Raw genomic sequence first — 21,162 nt, forward strand, 5'->3', positions numbered from 1 at the left:
TTTGTACTAAGTTGTTTTTATGATTATAAGAGTCTATAAAAACTGGCGTTTTTTCTGATTTCAATCGTTAATTGCCCCAGTTAGCTAAAAAGAATAATAATTAAATAATCACAGTTTCAACTACGCTTTAACTGAAAAAAATGAACATAAAAAATTTACATATTTTCGAAACCATAATGTTAAAATATTTCAAGAAAAGGCAACAATTTTTTCGCATAGTTAAGGATTATTTGTGAAAGTTTTTTTTTTTAATGAATGGTCAAATTCTGTTGTTAAAGTGGTTGTTAACTTATTTACGGCAGGTGGGTCTAGTCTTACCTCGGCTTTCATAGCTCGTGCGATAAGACGTTCTAAACGTTCCATCTGCTTTTAGCACAGCGGTACCAGCTGCTCCTCTCACCTGCCTAACTAAACAAAAAATAAGTTTATTTCAGGAGTACTGCGTTTTTATGTTGGTAACTGGAAATCAATGTTAAGCCAGATGAAATACTGGTCTTGAAACTTTTGCGAAAGATAATCACATTTCTGTTCCCCCTGAAGAAAACTGTAAAGAAAAACGGTAGTAAATACGTTAACAAATATCAGTACATTCCTACAACTATTTTGAGCTAGCTCAGACCTTATTTAAAATGTAAGTAATATGAGATAAACAATATTTTAAAGTGATTTTACGGACAATAATGCACTAGATTTTAATTATTCTGTCAATGTAAATTGTCATATTGCTTGTAAACATTAGTAGGAAGGATTTTGCTGAAAGGGAATTAAAATCACGGGTAGGGAAATTTTGTTTATGATATGTGAGAAAAACAATGTGTGCCGTCAGTTGGTGTCTTCGATGCAGACGATAATTTCGTGCCGCGCCAAAAATAGCAATCGGTCTATTTTGAACAGATTTGCTTAATTTCGTAATGGTGACTTGAACCCTGCCAGCCTGTAGTTGTTTCGAAAAATTACGTTATATAACGTAGTTAAATCTTAATAGAACTAATTGTCGTATGTTTGTTTTTAAAGTATACCGAAGTTATAGGAAGTGGATTACTACTAGTTTCTCATTCTAATAATTGAATTGTATTGTGAACACAGTAACGTGAGAATTGTTTTAATTATTTTGTGCCTTCATGAATTATTATGGTATGTTAAGTTCTTTATTATTTGGAATGTCGTGAATATTTCATTTTAGGTATTGTGTATTTTTTTTAAATTTAATGACATCAAACATTTACTTTGATAAGAAGTCAATAGAAGTAAATGGGTACCGTGATTGCAACATCGTAATTTTGTTTTATGTAACCTCGATTTTTTAATCTTAGGTTAATGGATGTAGAAAATAAGGGGACATCGATTCGGCTCTACTGGAAACTGAAGAAGACGTAAATAATTCGTTATTGGTATAAATAATGAAAAATAATCTTAGGTTACATTGTGTCTTGCGTTACATGATACTAACAATTGGATGTTAGAAATGAACGGTTAAATCATTGAGTAAATCTTTTGTCTTTGTTTTTCATTCGTTTAATCATTAATGGTGGTTGAAGATAAAATGAATTGTATTTGATACAGTTTTATTAAATTTATTTTTATTTCCCATTCTTTATTTTCGTTTTTTACCTTTAACAATTGAATAGGTAATCAAGGTTCTGGATTACTTGCCGATTAATTTAACAAGTTACTACTGGATTGTTTTAATTTTGTATAGTTCATTCAATAATTGGGTGTGCTTAGCTGAAAAAATAAAGAAAACTTACCTATTGCTATTTTAATTTGCATCTTAGTAATTATTAAATTTGGTTTTAATAAAAAGCTACCCAACGATATGAAATATCCAACTATACATTTTACCTCATTAATTATATATACCTTATATGAATTGTTACTCATGATTGATAGTTTTTAATCTTAAAACAATAAGTGTGATATAAATGGCTGAAAATAACATTTTAAACTACTCTTTTCATTAAAATAAGAACAAAAAAGATTATTTTACTTGAAAATTTTCATTTACTTTTTAACAGTTGGCAGAGTTATGTTTTAAACACGACATCTAAATTTTGAATTACAAATTATTGTAGTCTTTAGAAGTAAAGATTTGCTGGGATTGCCTATTAATAAATTAGATGTAGCAGATTATGTTATCAGAAGTTGTTCAGCAAAATCAAACTAAAAAAAGAAGATAATATAAAAATTACATTTTTGTAGCTTGTTTAATGTTTATAACTAATTTTACTGCAATATTACATAATATTTTTTCGTAATGTTGATATCTTCTTATTTATACAACTTATTATTAATTGTAATCCATGATATTGGATATAAACATTTTAAAATCTATACTAAAATAACAGTTATAAGAAGTAATATTCATATTACTTTGTGAAATATGTATATGAAAACTCAGGTGTATGTTGTGTATGGTGAAAGTAATTAGTTTATAATTAATAGTACCAGGCAGAAGATGTTTGTCAATTTCATTGACATGCAAATTGCTAACTGGATAATTTTCAAGAGATTGGCACACTATCATTTCGTCAAGTAATGATGAAACTATTATCTCTGAATATATTGTACCAAGCTGGACAAATAAATTGAAAAAATGTATTAATTTTGCTGCAGCTTGAATATAGCTTGATAAAATCTTCTCTTTTGAAGCTTTGATTTCTCCAACCACTTTAAGAGTTACTGCCAGGTCTGGGTGTCTGTGTACAGATTGCCAACTGCATTCATCACTACCAGCTTGGCAGGTTTGATGTAACTGCACTCACTTGTAGTATAATGCAAGTGTAAATGTACTGATAAATATGTAGTCTTTAACAGGCCAGGTTGGCCACTGTTGAGATGTGTGGTTAATTGAAACCCAACCGCCAAAGAACACTGGTATCCACAGTTTAGTCAAATCTATATAAAAGCAACTGCCTTTACAAGGACTCGAACCTTAGAACTCTGAGCTAATTTTTCAATGACAAATTTAACCACGAGACTAACCTGGAGAGTTCCTTCTCTTCTAGAGCAATATTTTAATTATCATCCATAATAGTAACTGTTATTTATAAACTGTATTGTAAAATTAGTTACTATATACCAATAACAGCTAGCATATGCCACTTCATACATAATATTTTTATGTAGATCTGTGAGAGCTGTCCCTGCTGTAGAGATTTACTGGGCACTTAATCTGTTCCAATTTTGCTTTACAAGTCCAGTTTTAACTATTCAAAATGTAATAATTGATTTCATCATTACTTATTTTAACTGTTATATTCACATATTGGCATCTAAATCAACTGTCTTTGATTCAATTCATAACATGGATTCTTTCTGTTCATTCTATTTTCTTCATTAAAAAAGCTTGTGTAGCATGTCCAAGTATATAAAATAAAGATTATTTTTTATTTTTGGGAAAAGTGTAAACCCTATCTCTTTTCTGAGCTTCCTGTTTTCCCATTTTTTATTTTCCCAAAGAAAATATTGAATTTCTAATTACAATTAGAAATATTTTTTATTTTCCTTATTGGTCTTTTGCATGATTGGTTTTTTCCATTTACACTCACATATTTCAAATGTGCACGTATTTTTAAAGCTACTGCTGCCAAATAATAAGAAATAATATAATCTCCTTACTTTAAATTAGTTTGAAATGGTTATATTAATCAAGTGAATCTACACTTATCATGTTAATTTTAAGAAGTCATTCAATCGCCATTTAAAAATACAAAAATGTGTATTTTATCAGTAATGTTACAGTTAGCCTATTTAGGAATTCAATATTGTTAGTTGATATGCAAGTTAATTAATTGTTTGTTATAAAACTAAAGTATTATTAGATATCTTTTTGATCTCTTCTTTAACGATAAGATAAAATTCAAATTGTCATAAAGTGACATATCATGAGAAAGAAATTTGTTAAAAGGATACCATGTTTTGTTTGAAATTGTAACAGCATAAAATATAGAAATATATCTCTGCTGATATGTTTTTTATTCCATTTTCATTTTTTTATTGTTTTATTAAAAATCTAAACCGAAAATTATCATTCTCAAAGTGTTATTTTCATTGTTTTAATAAAAAAATTTAAAAATGTAATAATTAACAAAGATATAGTAAAGAACAGAAATCTGTGTAAATCTTAATCCAATTTTTTAAACATCCATTTAACAATTGCCTGCAAGTAGCTAGCTATATGATTTCAAGATTATTTTTTGATTACCACATTATTGATAAACAGAATTCTAGATAAAGTGTTATTATCTCTTACTAAATAAAGACATAAACATATAATGTATTGTTTCTTTATTTAAGGAATAATTAATCTGTCATTTTTCTTTATTTTAATTTATTCAGTTTAACTTAATGATTGAGTTTTCTGTAATCAAAACCTTACCAATTCAAACTTATTCTGAAGGTTAAGATACCGTAATAAACAACTTTCTGTAAAGCTAAACTATTCAGAAGAGTAAAGATAACTTAATAGATAATTACCTAGCAGGTAGTCATATAAAAAGAGATCAGGCTAGATGATTTTAGAAACACTCTTCTTGCTAATCATATTTAAAGCACATTTAATTAGTTTTTAGTTTGCTAATATTGTTTTTTAACACACTAAAAAAACAACTTTTTATTTAGAAAACAATATGTGAAGTTGTGATTTCTAAGATACTTTTTTAATAGCCATTAATCAGCTATCACATTTTTTTAAACAGTATCTGTTTTGAAATATTTAATACATTTTTTTAGTACATTTTATCAAATATAAATAAATATATGTTTTTATGTGTAATTTAATGAGTTTGCCAGTTTCATAATGTTCAAGCTTATTGAGATCATGGCTTTAATGATGGAATGAACAAATTTACGATTAATTACACTTAACATATTTAAGTGTAAATTTTATTGTCATCTTTTATTAAACAAACATGTCTGATTTAAATATATTTACTATTGTTCAAATCACATTGTAAAAGAATTTCAAAACCACTGTATGGCAGCTGTCATTAATAGTAGCCCATTTTCCTAGTTTATTATAACTCTTCATTAAACTTATTGCTAAATAATTATAGCCCTTTTGTTTGGTTAAACTTTATTATTTCATTGTTTTAACTTTTCTTTTTTTGTGAACAGTTCTGTCGTCAATGATTTGAAAGTTAAATAGCTGATTTTACAGTGTTTTGTAGTCTATTTAAAAACTACTAAATTTTTTACAATATGATAAACCTATGCCATCTTAATTTCACCATATACAAAAAAATAATTCTCCATAACTTGCATATACACATTCATGCCATATTTTCTAATGTTAAGAATTTATAATGACCATTGAGAGCAGTTCCAACCCAAAAATCTATTATTAGAAGTTTGAAAAGTTTTATATATTAATACTTTAGGCAAATGTGGTAGAGTGTTTTCTATATGTAATAATAGTTTTTAAACCAATTCCAAAAATGGAGGAAGTTATAATTTGAACCCATTTGTCTAAGTAAATTTAAAGTTGTACTCATTAAGATTTTCCGGATAACTTTAACCTGAAGATTTTTTCTAACTAACAGTTATATCTACATGGATGATATAACGATATTTTTCATTTTTATTGCTATGTATCAACATTGCTTTGCTAGCATTGTTACTGTTAATAATGGTTTGCAATAATCTTTAAACAATAATGATTAACTTTATAGTCTAATATTTTTCTGATATTCAAAGTGTTTTCATGGAAAGTTTTAAGGAAATTAAATAAATAATACTTATCAATCCATTTGTTTTCTTTTTTTTACATAATTTTTCTGCTCATTTTATTATTTTTATAAATTTGACAAATTGTAGCTAGTGAGTTTTTTGTGAACAATTTTTTTTGCGTATGTGCAGTATTTATTTATGTCAAGCAATAGAAATAAAGGTTTGTAAATTGTTATTGGTTTAATTTCATGTATAAAAATCAAAATTTAAAATTGAATTGAAAAACTTCTCTTTTACTATTATGTACATTTTCATTAAGTTTTTATTAATATTATATTTTTAATTTATTTTATTATGTTCTACTTTTTTATTGATATCGTGGTAATTACTTGGATAATTAACATTTTAAGTGTCCAGTTCTTTACTGAGTAGAAGCAGTTTATATAAAGCACTGATTTTTCAACACCAAAGGGACATTGATTTGTTGGTTTTACAGATAGATTTTTTTACAGATAATGATCTGTTTGTTTTTTATTGTGAGTATATGTAAAACAGTTTAAGATCAGAAGATAACGGTCATAGAGAGAGAATTGTTCTAAATGAATATAATGATATTGAGTATACAGGTGGTGCTTGAAGTAAACAGAATGAAGGTGTACATCATTTGCAGTCTTGAATGTAACTTGCAGTTCATGATGCGCCTGGTATATTGGTTATATCTGATGGGATGGATGTTGGTGTTTCTTAATATAAAAGATTTTTCATGTTGATTTTTTCATTATTGAATATGTTATAATTGATTGTTAATTTTTTCCTAATTTATATATATTATGTTATTTATATAGTTTTAAAACACAATCCAATTTAAAGATAATAATTTGTTATATTTATGTGATTAGTTATAAATATTATTATTTTTGTGCAAAACATTATAGAGATCTAATTTTTTTATAACAAATCTTGATAAGTGTCCACCATTTTCATCAATGCAAGCCCTTACCCTCTTTATCATTTTCTGTGCAACCTTTTGAAGTATACCTTTTCCTATTTCTTATAATTTTTAAGTTATATTGGCTTTCAGTTCTTCAATGGTGTGTGGATTCTTTATGAATTCATAAATTTTTAGATATCACCTGAGATAAAAATCTGCAGGACAAAGATCGGGTGACCTTGCTGGCTCTAGCCAGTCGATGTAACTCTTTCACCAAAGAAGTTTCTCAAAAGATCCATTTTTGCTCGTGACGTGTGGCCCCAATGTTGTTGAAACAATGAATCTCCCCTAATTTCAAATTTGCAATAAATTCTGTTACAATTTCTTGATGGTTTGCATTAAGAGTGTTTTTAAAGAGTATGGGACCAGTTATTCTTTGCCTGGAAATTGCAGACCACGCATCAATTTTCTGTGGGTATAGAGGTCATAAAAGGATGATATGAGGATTGTTGGAGCTCCAGTAGTGATCATTCTGACTATTATCATAACCACTCAAATAAAACCAAGCCTCATCTGTAAAAAAAATGTATTATCCAACTCCTTAATGATTTCCCAAACAAACTGATTACCATTGTCAGTAGTAGAGCCTAGCAGCATAATCATCTAGGTTTAATACATGAATTCAGTATGGCTTGTAAGTTAAGAGCCAGGTAGCTTTAAAGGCACTATACAGTGATTTTCCTTTTTATTGCTCAAGTTTCTGTTAATCAATCATTAGGTGAATTTTAAAAGCTTACCCTAACATCTTCCAGATGTTATTTCGTCATTAAATACTGAACGTTTCCGGCTTTGTCTCTGATTGCGAAGAGAACCAGCCCCTCTATATTTCTTTATCAAATGATGAATTGAAGATTTATTTGGCACATTCTTATCCAGAAATGGAACTGAAAAGCCCAGGGATGGAATGCAACTCAAAAGCTTCTTTGCATAAAACAAGAGATTTAGTAGTTAAATAATTTTCTACAATAAAAATCCTTTCTTCCATGATCAAAACTATTTCTTCTAGACAAAAAACACAGATAACATAAAATAACTAACTGTTTACAAAATAAAAATAGAAAATTGCACCAGCTGATTATAAAGTAACAACAGTAGATAACATGTACCTCTTATCCAAAATTATTGTATTAACTTTTCTAAAAAGTATTTTGCATGGGTTGCATTTTAAAACAAACACCCAGTATTTATTTTCATTTAATACAGCATGCCTCAACATACACAACACAGTTTATGGAAGTGAATTGTACTCATGTCAGATCACGTACAATTGTTTTGGGTATTTAGCCTAACAACAACCATTATAATAATATAAATTAAGATGTTAAGTATTTACAACCTACATTATAATTGATGTTAAATTATAACCCTTTATTTTTGAACTTTTACTTTAAAATATATATATATATATATATATATTTGTACCCTTTTTTGAGTTAATAGAATTTGAAAACCTTGTTCACCTTCAAGCTTTTAATGTTTTATAGGTTTTATCCTGCTTATGCTTTTGTAAAGAAATGTAATTTTTCTTGACGTTGATTTTTAAAGCAAAGTCTAATGTTTATCTGCTAGTCAGTTTGTTCATTTTGTATTTCAATGATATCCTGTTTAAAATACAAAGTGCAAATAACACGCAGTTGTTGATAACATAGTTGCCGACACAGTTGTCGGCAGGAAATAGGATAACAAACTGTTGTTGACGTAATGCACAGATGAGCCTCAGATAATGCTACTACATCAGGAGTGGTTAGCATAATACTTGACATCAGAACTGCACAGTCTGATTTGGAACTTATAAAAATTTAAAAAAATTAATAGTGTAACTTTTATAGGAATGTCTTGTTTTCAATAGAAAAATTTTTTCCCAATTTCCCAACTATGAAGGAAACTTTTTTTTAGTGAAGAAGCTAAATATATATTTCACTAGCATCAAAACAAATTACTGCATTAAGTTCATACAGATTAATTTTTTATGTCGCTCAAGAAATTGATTTATGACCCCCCTGATGTATTTATGTTGCAAGTGCATCGTTATCTTAAAAATGTTGTTACGATAATTCTTGACTGCATTGCTTATTTACATCAGTTGTTTTTATTATATTGATTTTTTTTTCATTTATATTGTTTTTTTACGTATTTCAATGATTTCTATTATTAAATGTAACATAATTAATTGTTAATTATGTTTATCTCTGATTTATATTTCATTGCATTTCTTTATTATGTATTTTATCTATTATGCATTAAAGTGCATCATTTCTTATTAATTTATTCATCATGTTTTTATTTACTTTTCCTTTTTTTTAATTTTTAAATTAAGTTTATTGAACTAACATATTGTAATGATGTTAATAACTTACTAATACTTACAGTATCTTAAGTTGTAATATTTCATTTATTCTGATTAATAATGTAGGTGTGTTATCATGAATAGGTATGTTGTCATAAAATTTTTTTTTTAATAGCTTTCTTGTTTGCTTGTAGTAAATGAATAATGATATAGAATGTGCAAAGTCTGTAGGCTTGTGGTTTATTTTGTCAATATATGATTTTAAGAATCCTTCTATTTAATTGTATCTAATTACTTTAATGTATGAGATGTTGTGATGTTTCATTTATTTCTCATTTGACTGTACCAAATCAAAGGTTGTATTTAATATATGTAGTAATCTGTGCATGTGTATTATACATGTGTATATATTTTTATACAAGTTAGCATTTATGAAACACTCTTCTTTGAAATTTAAATTAAATAAACATGAGTATTTATAATTGATTCAGTTTTTTTTATGAAAATTGAAGGACAGTTTTGTAGAACCATAAAATTTTAAGGATTGCCTTTTTGTGTTGCCCAAGATCCCTGCTCTGTGAAGATGAAATAAAGCTCTTATATATTAATATTAATTAAACTTTGTTTTGATATAAAAAATCATTGCTGTCTTAAATATGACAGATTAATATGTATACATTATCTCTGAATCCGCATTTAGAATATTGTAGCAGTTCTACTCTAATATGTTTATTGGTGTTATTCCCAAATTTGTATTTTATTATATGGAATTTGACACGTGTTCAAGGAAAATATTCGGTGAAAAAGGAAGGAGGATGCTTTGGTTGTTTTAGCAGGTGTAATTAAGGATGTAAATGGGAAATAATGTTATTGTAATATATGCTTTGAGTATACTAAGTTACATTCAAGCATTTTAGGTGTATGATAAAAACCCACCGGGTTGGTCTAGTGGTGAACGCGTCTTCCCAAATCATTTGGAAGTCAAGAGTTCCAGGGTTCAAGTCCTAGTAAAGCCAGCTATTTTTACACGTACTTGAATAGTAGATTGTGGATACCGGTGTTCTTTGGTGGTTGGGTTTCAATTAACCACACATCTCAGGAATGGTCGAACTAAGAATGTACAAGACTACACTTCATTTACACTCATATATATCATCCACATTCATCCTCTGAAGAATTATCTAAACGGTAGTTACCGGAGGCTAAACAGGAAAAAGAAAGAAAAGGTATATGATAAAGAAAAGATTCAGCAATATTATATGAGATATAATAAACTAATAAACTCACATAATAAACTAGTACATATATTTTCTTCACTGCTAGGGGAAAAAATATACACTTCTTTCTATATAATTATTTTCCATTTATTTATTTATTTACCTTTACTATTTAAGTAGAATGGTTTTCTTTTGTGTGTCTAGTTGGTTGTTTTACCTTTATGTTTTTGAATTTCGTTGCGAATGAATTATGATATTGTATTAATCTATAGTAACCGATCAGTAATTTAATTTACCCATGAATGTGTGTGAAATAACTGCATAAAATTGCCCTATTTACTATTATATAATAATCTATTAGAAAACTTATTTACCTTTCAACTTTGTTTTGGTACATTTAAAAATACCACTTTGTAGCTCACCTATGTAGTCTGAATTATTTGAAAATACTAATTGTAAATTTTTACTTGCATTGGACAGGATATATCACTATGTTTTCCAACAATATCAGTGGTCACTTGTGTTAAATATTGCTTACAAATGGTATGTAGACAAAATATGCACAATTGAATTAGAACATTGATTTGTATACATTGTGTGTGTGCATGAGATTTCACTGTAGGAATTCTGTAACTGAATTTAAAATATTTGGTATTTTGACAGAAACTGTTCGTAAAATTTTAGAAAATCTAATCTACTATTTTATAATAGATATGGTCCAAGAATAGGTAGTAACTAGCAGAGTAGTGAATATAGTGACAAAGCCTTATAGTATTAACCATAAACCTTTTTAAAAGGTTTAAAAAATTTTTACATTTGAAATTTGTTATCCATCCATCCATGGATGGATAATTGTGAGACATTTTGAGGTAAAATATTTTTATTTTTACCTGTTTGACTAATTTTTACAATTCAAATATTCTGTTAATATTGAAAGTGAATGTGGGTGTATGAAAACCTGTAAAAATCTTAAAACATCAAATTATTAATAGTTATCAGGTGGTTATCAAATGAAAGAACATGCATAGATTGCAGTATTCTAGAAAACTGGATGGGTGGTTTGAATTACTGAGGAATTTTCTGATGACTAGTATTTCTAATTTCAACAGTGACAACTTCCAAAATTAAAAGTATTTGAACTTGGGTTCAAGTACTGTAAATTGGATTCTTTTAATAGAGGAGAAAAAATGTTTAACAAATGAACATCTCTTTCGTTATTGTTTGAAAATTCAAGCTTAAAGCATCAGTATATTATTAGGACCTTTATTATATAACAGAAAACAAGAGATAATGATAAGACATTTCTAATAGTTTACAGAAGGCAAAATCTTAAGTTTCTGTATTACTGAGCAGATTAATCTATGCAATTATGAGATGTCAAACAATGTACAAGATTTTATGATATAAATGCAATAAATATTTTTACTGAGGTAAAATCATACAGTCAGTGGTTTGAAAGGTGTAGTAAAATCCTGGTAATAAAACTTAGTTTTGGTTCAGTTATAATACTGTGAGAAATATATTGTTAAATGTGGCATTGTTGATGGAGATGCATGAAGTTCATAGTGAAAATAGATGGTTTCCTCTTTGTAGGGATTTACTCTTTTTTTTCCCTGTTTGGCCTCCGGTAACTACCATTTAGATAATACTTCAGAGGATGAATGAGGATGATATGTATGAGTGTGAATGAAGTGTAGTCTTGTACATTCTCAGTTCGACCACACCTGAGATGTGTGGTTAATTGAAACCCAACCACCAAAGAACACCGGTATCCACAATCTACTACTAAAGTCCGTGTAAAAATAGCTGGCTTTACTAGGACTTGAACCCTGGAACTCTCGACTTCCAAATGATTTGGCTGATTTGGGAAGACACGTTCACCACTAGACCAACCCGGTGGGTTTGTAGGGATTTACTACAACGTAGTTTCCTAATGGTAGATTTTTGTGATATATTTATGCTACTAATGACAACATTGCAGAGATCAGGATTTTTTTTATTGAATCATTAATTAAGATTCAATGTGTTATTTGGACGATGCACTATGTCATCCATGATGTTTGGCAAGTTACAAGGGTTGATGCATCAGGCCATCATTAATTTTAAGTTTACATATTTTGCTAAAGATTGAAGTATATGTATTTCTTTAGTGCTGTTAAAATCTTGTTTGTATGTTTATTATTTTCACAAATAAGTTAAATCCATTCCATATAAACCTTTAGATTTTTAATCTATATAGTTAACAAGTTTAATACCCTTAATAATCCTTATTAATGATAAAACTTCCTTCTGTTACATTGATGACAGTCATGCTGTAATTGAAATCATCTGAATTATTGTGGAAGTAATTGAAAATTACCTTATACAGAAAACAAAGTTGACATAAAATCTATCAACCCGTGGGGTTTTTATCATCACCTTTCTCGCAAAGGATATCTTGTAATATTTCTGATTCAGCAATATTTTTAATTCTCAGTTAATTTTCCTCAGAATACATATTTTTAATTCTAATTTGATTGCTTTGGGAAAACTGAACAAAATTAATAGTTCAAAATCAGATTGAAAGAGAACATGAAGTTGATTTATTTATTTATTATTACATTATTTTCAAGATCAGACTCTGAGGATTGCTAAGAACACCAAAAATTTTCTATGATTATTCCTCAATAAAATTGTTTTTCATAGCCATATTTGATGGTTGAGATTGCATATTATGTATATTATTTTTTTTTTTTATTTATTTTATTGCAGGTATTGCTAGTCAGTCATGAGTTGTATCCCCTGTGTAGCAGAGGGAGAGGGTAGTAGTATTCCTTTAGAGGACTTTGACCGGTGGACAGATAGTCTTCGTCATGTTCTTGACAGCCGAGATGGCCGTCGTTATTTCAGAGAGTTCCTTACATCTCGTAATTTGGACGAATCAGCTGCTACCCTTGAATTTTGGGAGCGATCAGAACTCTTATTGTGTCAACCAAAACATCCTAAAGTGTAATTGTGTTTTTTTTTTTAATTTTTATTTTAATAATTAGTTTATAGATCTCATATCAAATATTTACTTCTTATGGATTTAATTTGTCTTTTTTTTTTGAGAAACAAAGACTTAATTGTGTTTTTACTTTTACTTAATTTAATTTATTATTTTTTTATGTATGGTAGTAGTGTTTGTTCAGCCACTTGCAATTGACTAGTAGTGTTTTTTGCACAAGAATATTACTGAGAGAAGTTTAGTTTCCAGGATGGTCAGGATGTTTTTTAATAGATATAAAAAATTATACAGATTTTTTGGGGAAATATTAAGTTTTAAGATTAAAATCATCTCGCAATTATATATTTTTTTAAATACTTTTCAGAGAAGGAAAACTGAACAATGATAATCAAGGAAAGCAAATGCAGTGTAGGAGAAAATATTGGTTTTGTTGGAGTGTGAAAAATATTAACATGAGTTTTCCATTAGCTTACTGTAGCCCTTACAAGAAGTAAAAACACTTGATTCAATCAATATTTATTGTATCTTTAATGATGTATTATATTATAATAATGATATTCTTTCATTTCTGATGCATTAAAATTTCTTTTATACTATTCATTGTTCATATTCATGGAGGAGCACAGCACTGTTGTTTTATTTGGGTACAGACAAAGATGGAGATATAACACAACAGTACAGTCTGGACTTAGTCATACTAAACAAAGTGACATGCTTGTCAATCCATTGTAAACAAGAAATGTTGTCCATTTAAAATATGTTACTGTATTTTATTTGTTTTTATTAACTAATGTCTATAAATTATGTAAAGCTTATAACTACACGCCTATTTTAAACTTTTAACCCATGATTCTATGACTCACGTGTCTGTTTGTCATAATATCATACTTAAATCAAAACAATTGATGTAAGAAATTTATACTTTATTTGGTTGTATATACTTTTTTAGTATATTTTCATCATGCTTATGTTTTAAAGTACATTAACTAAGGAAGCAGCTGTTCTTATTACAAAATAATAGGGCAAAAGATAAAATTCATTATTTATACAAAAATAACTGTAATTAAGCAGAAGAAAAACTGATGTTTTGTTATTAAACATTGAAATGAAAATGATGTCAATTAATTCATTAATGTAAGTAAAGCCTATTAAATAATATAATGTTATATAACATTATCATGATGTGCTTCTGTAAACAGCAATCTAATCTCACGGCAGAAGTAGAAATTTACTAGTACCATTAGTAAAGTTCTACTAGAGTAAAGTACCACTAGAATATGACTACACACAGCAGGTAGAGTTAGGAGAGTTATAAACTCTCCGAATATGCACTTTGATTTGTGAACTAGTACATTGTTTCAAAAGTCGTTTATTTATATAAAAACATCATTGGAAACAGAGTTTCATTATTTTAAATAAACATTTTACTTACTTAAAACTTTGTGCTGAAGATGTTAATTTTGTTTATTTAATGAAAAGTAGATGGGTAAGTGTTTTGTCTTAATGCTACTAAACCCAGTTGACAGTCTGGATCAGAAAGTATTATATTATTTAATGACATGATTCTTAGTTCAGATTGAGGGCACCAGCTTCAGGTGCTTCCAGAAATTAGAATCCATGTTTATCTCTTAGGCATCATTTCTTAAAAACTGCTGGATACATTGTAATGAAGTAAATACATTTTGTTTCTATTCTCTTGATTTATTTTAAATAGATAACTGCAAAAATCATTTAGTTTTAAGCCATGTTTACCTTTTATGATTTTACAGATCAGTATATATTCGATTGATTGAAATATGTTTGGTCCTGCTTCTTGAAAGTAGTTCAGACAATCTTCATTAAATAGAAATCAAAACATTTGTGTTAAGCTCAATAAACATTAGTTTCCTTTAATTTATCTTAAGTTAAAATACATACTAGATAGTGAATGTTGTATGTATGAACTATCTCGAAGATTATTAGTAAATGATTATTAGTGAATGTTGTATGTATGAACTATCTCGAAGATTATTAGTAAACATAGTTTTACGGTTGGAAAGAGAACATAAACTGCAATAAACTTTTTTAATACAATGTTAATTCATTATATTTTGAATCATGGCTACACCGTAAATTTTTATGAACTATTAAACACCAACAAGATGTGTTTCTGAAATTTAGGAGAAATTTAAGAAATACATATTTTCTAAAATGGTTTTAGCTAAATTTCTTATTGGTAATTCCTAGGCATCCATCAGAAGAAAAATCAAGAACTGAAGATTGGCAGATTTACACATTGCTTTAACATATATCACACAACTGCCCTGGGAAAACAAATAGATCAGCATATAATTATGAACATAAAATCATGACAGAGAAACAAGTATTTGTTACTTTCACTTTCAGAACATAAATTCAATTAAGGACAGAGCAGTCTCTGATGTTGAGCAGATTTTACTTTCTTTTTTGTATTTTGATTCTGTGTTTATAATCACATGTTGCTCCAGTTGAATGATTATCAGTTTTATTTTTGTTTGTAACTGCTTGTTAATTTCAATGTGCACAGCCTAAATTTAAAAGATCCCGTAATCTAACTTAGTGATGGTAAAATTCAATCCAGGTAAATTCTGAGTAGTACCTTTGTTTGTCCATAGAATATCACGCTTATCCATTCCTGGCATGATCTCTATATAATGCACAGTCATTTATAATGCAAATAAATTTATTAACAAAATTAGAATAAAAGTTGTGTATAAAATGTTTAAAAACACTACATGATTATTTGGGTGTCTAATTAATTTGTCTGTAATGACTATCTTTTATATTTGGCTACAAATATTTGGCTTTCACTTAGTTTGATGCACTGTAAGTGTGTGTGTCAATCCCAAGCATGAAATCAGATATAGGATATTTGGTAAGGCAGTCAATTGTTGTGTTGGCTTAGTTGCTGTTATTTAATTTATTTAAAAGTTTGGCAAATAGAGATATTTTCTTTCTGGAGTTTTTTAAATTAGTATTTTCCTAATTTAAATTAATTTGTAGAAATATGAAGTTGATACGTCATTCAACACTGGTGCTTATCTGTTAACATAGTTCATATAATAGGCATTATGTTATAATTTTCACCAAAAATTTAAGTAAGAAATGAATAGATTTCAGAAAAGGTAATTAAAGACTTTAATATTACTACTGTCGTAATCTGACTTCTTGACAAGGTCTGAAGCAATTAATGTAATAATTAATAATAAAATCTAATTGATAAAATTTTTTTTTTTCTTAAAAATGATTTAATTCAGTATTGATTTATTTGTTTAGTAAATACATTATCGTATCTTAATGAGTATGTTGGCTTCAAAGATATTTGTGTTCACTTAGGTTTCTATCACCATAAAATTAATTTGAACGAATATTTTGTACCATTTATCAATTTGAACTAATTAGTACAATAAATTTGAACTTATTTAAATGATGCATAAAGTTAATACCAGGTGAGCAACTTATATCCAAACCGACACACCTCGAACTGCAATTATTTGAATATCACCTTTAACACAACTGCTATTGGTTGTTTCGTTACTCTTCATGCTTTGGTGCAGATTCATTATCTGCAGTTGTGGTTTTCTAAAATGCCTTATTTAATTGAGAAAAGTGTTGCTATTATTGAATATGTGCATTTTGGATCTTTTCAAAAAATGTGTCAAGTTGCAAAAAAATTCTGAATGGCCGTATCCCAGCAAAAAAATAGCACTCATGATTAATTAAAAGATGGCATACTATGGTATCTGTTTCAAAGGAAAAATGAAGTATGCTTTCCATTAGGATTCCAGAGACTAGAGCCAATATTTAAAAAATTTTTACCAGTTTGAAAAAATCTATGCATAAGTTATCGCAATAAAATGGTATAAAATACATATATCTTGCCATAAGATTCTTCATGATTTAAATTTGAAACTATATTGTGCAACAGCTTAAGAGTGTAAACAAACTGAAATGTCTTAATTATTACTATTAACTTCTTGAAAGTATTGTCAGTGAGTGACTTGATGCTGTATTTCACATCAGACGAAGAAATGGTTTCATTTATCTGAAATGTTAGCATGTTAGTTTGCACAATTACAGGTACTGGATGACTGAAAATCCACACTAGATGTTAAAGCACCCACTTCATGATGAGAAAGTCAGCATGTTGTGTGCTGTTTCTGATATTTGTATAATGAGGTTAATGTTTTTTGATTGGTCTGTCATGTCAGGTGTACCATAACATTTTTTAAGGATTCTACACTTAGTTAACAGATCATAAAAAAGAGTATGGCTTCCGCCAACAATATGGAGCAAAGTCTCACATATCAAATGATTCACTTATCACATGTTCATGCAATTTTTACAGAAGAGCAAACTGTCAGCAGACGGCAATGGCAATGTTCGCTTTTTGTAGTTGCGATTTTTTGCTTTGGAGCTATTTGAAGAATAGAGTAGTTTATCAATCAAATTCCCACTCTATTGATGAACTGAAGGTAAACATTGAACCAGAAATTGATAACATTGCATAAGATGACTCAATATGATCACTTGAGCACAAAATAATTTAATACCCCCTATTACTATGCCAAGTTCAGGAAACCTAGATGATATTCAGCCCTGCAAGTGGCACTTTCACTGTTAATTACTGTGACTTGCAATATAACTGAGAAATTTTCTTACTGACGCCCTAGTACGTCTAGTGTTTTGTGATTGCCATTAAGATAACTGGGACAGGTAGTGTAAATAAAAAATTAATGTATCTCTTTTCTTGAGAGATGTCAACACTATTTATATTCAGTAGAGATAACTTACATGATTCTGTATCTTAATATTTGATTTATGGTTTGCATTAATATTGTTTTTTTATATTTTGCTGAATTTATATTATTTCTGGTGTTTACAGACACGGGCATTCAAGATCATCAAGTATAACTGTAATGCGATTCCAAAAGGATGCTAGAGATCTTGTGACAATGGCTGAAGATCAAGTTAATTTTGATTTGGCACAATTGCGTTGTTTATATGAAGCAATTGATTCTGGTAAAGAAGAATTGATTCGGTCAACGTTTAAAGAAGCAATGCAAGCTGCATGTGAACTGTTAAGTGAAGACTATCAACTTTTCAGGCGGCATTTATTAAAACAGCGTGGCCTTCTTTCCTGAACTGCCACAGTTGTGCCAGTGCATTTATTTTATTATGCTTTGTAATTTTTGTTTATAAACTCCAATCGATTACTTTGTTATTAAAGTATTATTTCTGTACATGGTAGTTGTTTATTATTGTTTTATTAAAACTAAATTTTATATTTTTATATGCGATTTTCTTTAACCCACCCTGGGTACAAATTCTTCACTTTTTCTTAGACTATGAACTCTTTAATGTTGTTGTTTGATTAAAATATTATGTTTTGTTTAATATAATGATTGCTGGTTATATCCACATAAGTAGTTGGTTGTTCATTGTTCAATTGCGGAGTAAAGTAATCCATTCTACAGCAATAATCTTTTTAAATTAAATTTCTGCTTACATTTTATGTCCTTTTTAAAACAGATGAATTGCAATAAAATCAGTAAAAAAACTATTCATTTTAGGGTTATTTGGCTAATATTGTATGGTTTAGTAAAAGTATAAGGACAGGAAGCATGTAATTTAGGGGTTGCCCTTAAAAGTTTGACTGACACTGTAGTTGAAGCACATAAGGTATATTATTTAATTTTTTTTTATGTACAGTTTCACTTTCATTATCAAAATTTTCCTTCAAAAAAACTGGTGATAAGTGTCCTTTCAACTACTTAATTTATTTCTCACTAAGTGAGAAAAAAATCTAAAAACTATGTATTATTTATTATAATCTTATCAACTAATCTTTTCTAAACTTAGTCATATCAGTTGGTACAGTTAGTATAAAAAAGTTATAATAATACATTATTTTGATAAATAAACAGTGTGGCTGGGAAGTCACCATACCCCCTAAAGTTAAAACTAAAAATTTGTAATGAGTTATAAATGAAAAATGTGATATAATAATCAATTATTTTATTTACTCATTTGATAAGTAGTGTTAATTTTGATGGTGTAGTGGTTCTGTGTGTTCACTGTCATGTTGCACATACAGTTCTATACGTCGCCATGTCCTCTGTAACATACAACGGAGCATTTTTTGTGTTACATTAAGGAATTCGTCCCTCACAGTGTCTCACAATTCTTCATTTGTGATGTAGCGACGTGCAGATATGTATGCCTGATAATTCCCATAATGAATTGTTTGATGTGGTGAAATCAGGACTTCGTGGTGATCATGATAATGGAGTTGGTGACACTGGAGTACTGCGGTCAGTCCAACGTCCTGGAAATTTTTATGTCAAAAAAATAAAGACCAAACAAATGATGAGTTGTCATTCTAGCCCATATCATGACATGCAGTGAATTTCTTTCAAACTCTGTCATGTAATAAGGATTTTCTTTTGCCCAAAATAACACATTTCTGGCATGTGAACTGCAATAGATGCACATTCATCAACAAAAAGCACCTTTCCATGTTGCACTGCAGCAGGGAACTTTTCTAATAAAGCCCAGGAGCGCAACATTCCAGTTTGCATCTGACAGTTTATTGATGAAAATCTGATGAAATGACCTAACTTTTAAGACCTTTTTCATATGGTCTTGCATTGTTGTCCATGGTATACATAGTTCAGCTGATCGTTTACGAGTTAATTTCATTGGGGATTGTTTAATGGAAACAATCCCCAACAGCAGCAGCATGTTTCAACCATGTTAACTTTAGTCCACTCTGTGGCCTACCTTTAATACTGCCTAATTCAAACACACTTCCCAAGCCAACATTTTTGTTTTTCACAGTAGTAACTTATTAAAACGTTGCCGAAACATATCACCAAATTACCTTCATTGTTTGACTCATATATTGTCGTTCATGAACCCATACACTTGTCACTAACCACTCCTTGATGCTGTAACTACTTGTGTTAGCCATTTTAGCATAACTATCTTTTACTTAAAATGTGTGACGTTATAAAAAATTGTTGCCAACTGACCCCAACAAAAATACCATATGTTCTAAACACATTTCCTAACTCTTATTTGTCGTTAACTTTATGGATACAGTGACTTCCCAGCCAATCTACATATTATCAACTATGAGCAGAAAGAATATCTGGTTTTAATGCTAATTAATATATCTTAACTTGACTTAGAGTAATCAATAACAGATAAAATGAAGGAGGAATTATTGAAGTTTTTCCCTAAGTGTTCAATGTGAACACAGTCATCATACTGCACCCATCTAAATGTTTAGAGAGTTGCTCCCATACTTTAACCAGCATGTCTGAAGTAATGGAAACAACTGCTACTTCAATAATGTGCCTCAAATTGGGTAGATCAATAAATAGTGGAGGCATATGACAAGATCCTTTATAAAACTCCAAAGAAAAATGTCAAAGAGGTCAGATCAGATGACTGTGGAGGTCACCGCAAACAAGCTTTGTCATTGGGTCCTTTCCAACTGATCCAATGGTGAGAAAAACAGCATTCAACTAGTCCGCTACCAGTTATGCCAGTAGAAGTTGTACCATCTTGTTGCCAAATAAAATACTCTGGTACATGTTGCAGTTGAGGAAAGAGCCAAGAATACAGCATATACAAATAAGTAACTCCAGTTATGCTTGCTTCATTGAAATAGTGTTCTATTTCAGTATGTAAATTTTCCATCGGGATTCGTGCAGAAAAGATATAATTTTTCAGAGTCCCTTTAGCATTGTAAGAGTTCATGAGAATTTTCTGTGCTCCACATACAGACTTACGTGCATTAACTTTTCCACTAAGATGAAATGTTGACTCAGTACTACACACAATATAATCAGTTAAGTCACCTTCATGCTGCAAAATTTTGATTACAAAGTTGGCACATACTGTGTAGTTAGTAGGCTTCAGGACCTGTAACAACTGTAAATAGTATGGTTGCATTTGTAAGCATTTCCTTAAATCATTTACACCGGCA

General features: G+C 29.0%; 1 protein-coding gene across 2 annotated transcripts; it reads left to right on the plus strand.

The window, feature by feature from the left end:
* Positions 1–821: 821 nt before the first annotated feature.
* On the plus strand, positions 822–18,409 carry LOC142330251 (uncharacterized). 2 transcript variants are annotated; one of them, XM_075375423.1, is made up of 3 exons: positions 822–1,134; positions 12,914–13,150; positions 18,052–18,409. In XM_075375423.1, exons 2-3 carry the CDS (start codon positions 12,930–12,932, stop codon positions 18,308–18,310), a joined length of 480 nt encoding a protein of 159 aa, XP_075231538.1. In that variant the 5' UTR covers positions 822–1,134; positions 12,914–12,929; the 3' UTR covers positions 18,311–18,409. The 2 variants fall into 2 exon arrangements, with proteins under 2 accessions (XP_075231538.1, XP_075231539.1); XM_075375424.1 differs by lacking the exon at positions 822–1,134 and adding an exon at positions 8,990–9,089.
* The last annotated feature ends 2,753 nt before the right edge of the window (positions 18,410–21,162 follow it).

Source organism: Lycorma delicatula, chromosome 9 (genome assembly GCF_047948215.1).
Source record: "Lycorma delicatula isolate Av1 chromosome 9, ASM4794821v1, whole genome shotgun sequence".
Taxonomy (NCBI): domain Eukaryota; kingdom Metazoa; phylum Arthropoda; class Insecta; order Hemiptera; family Fulgoridae; genus Lycorma; species Lycorma delicatula.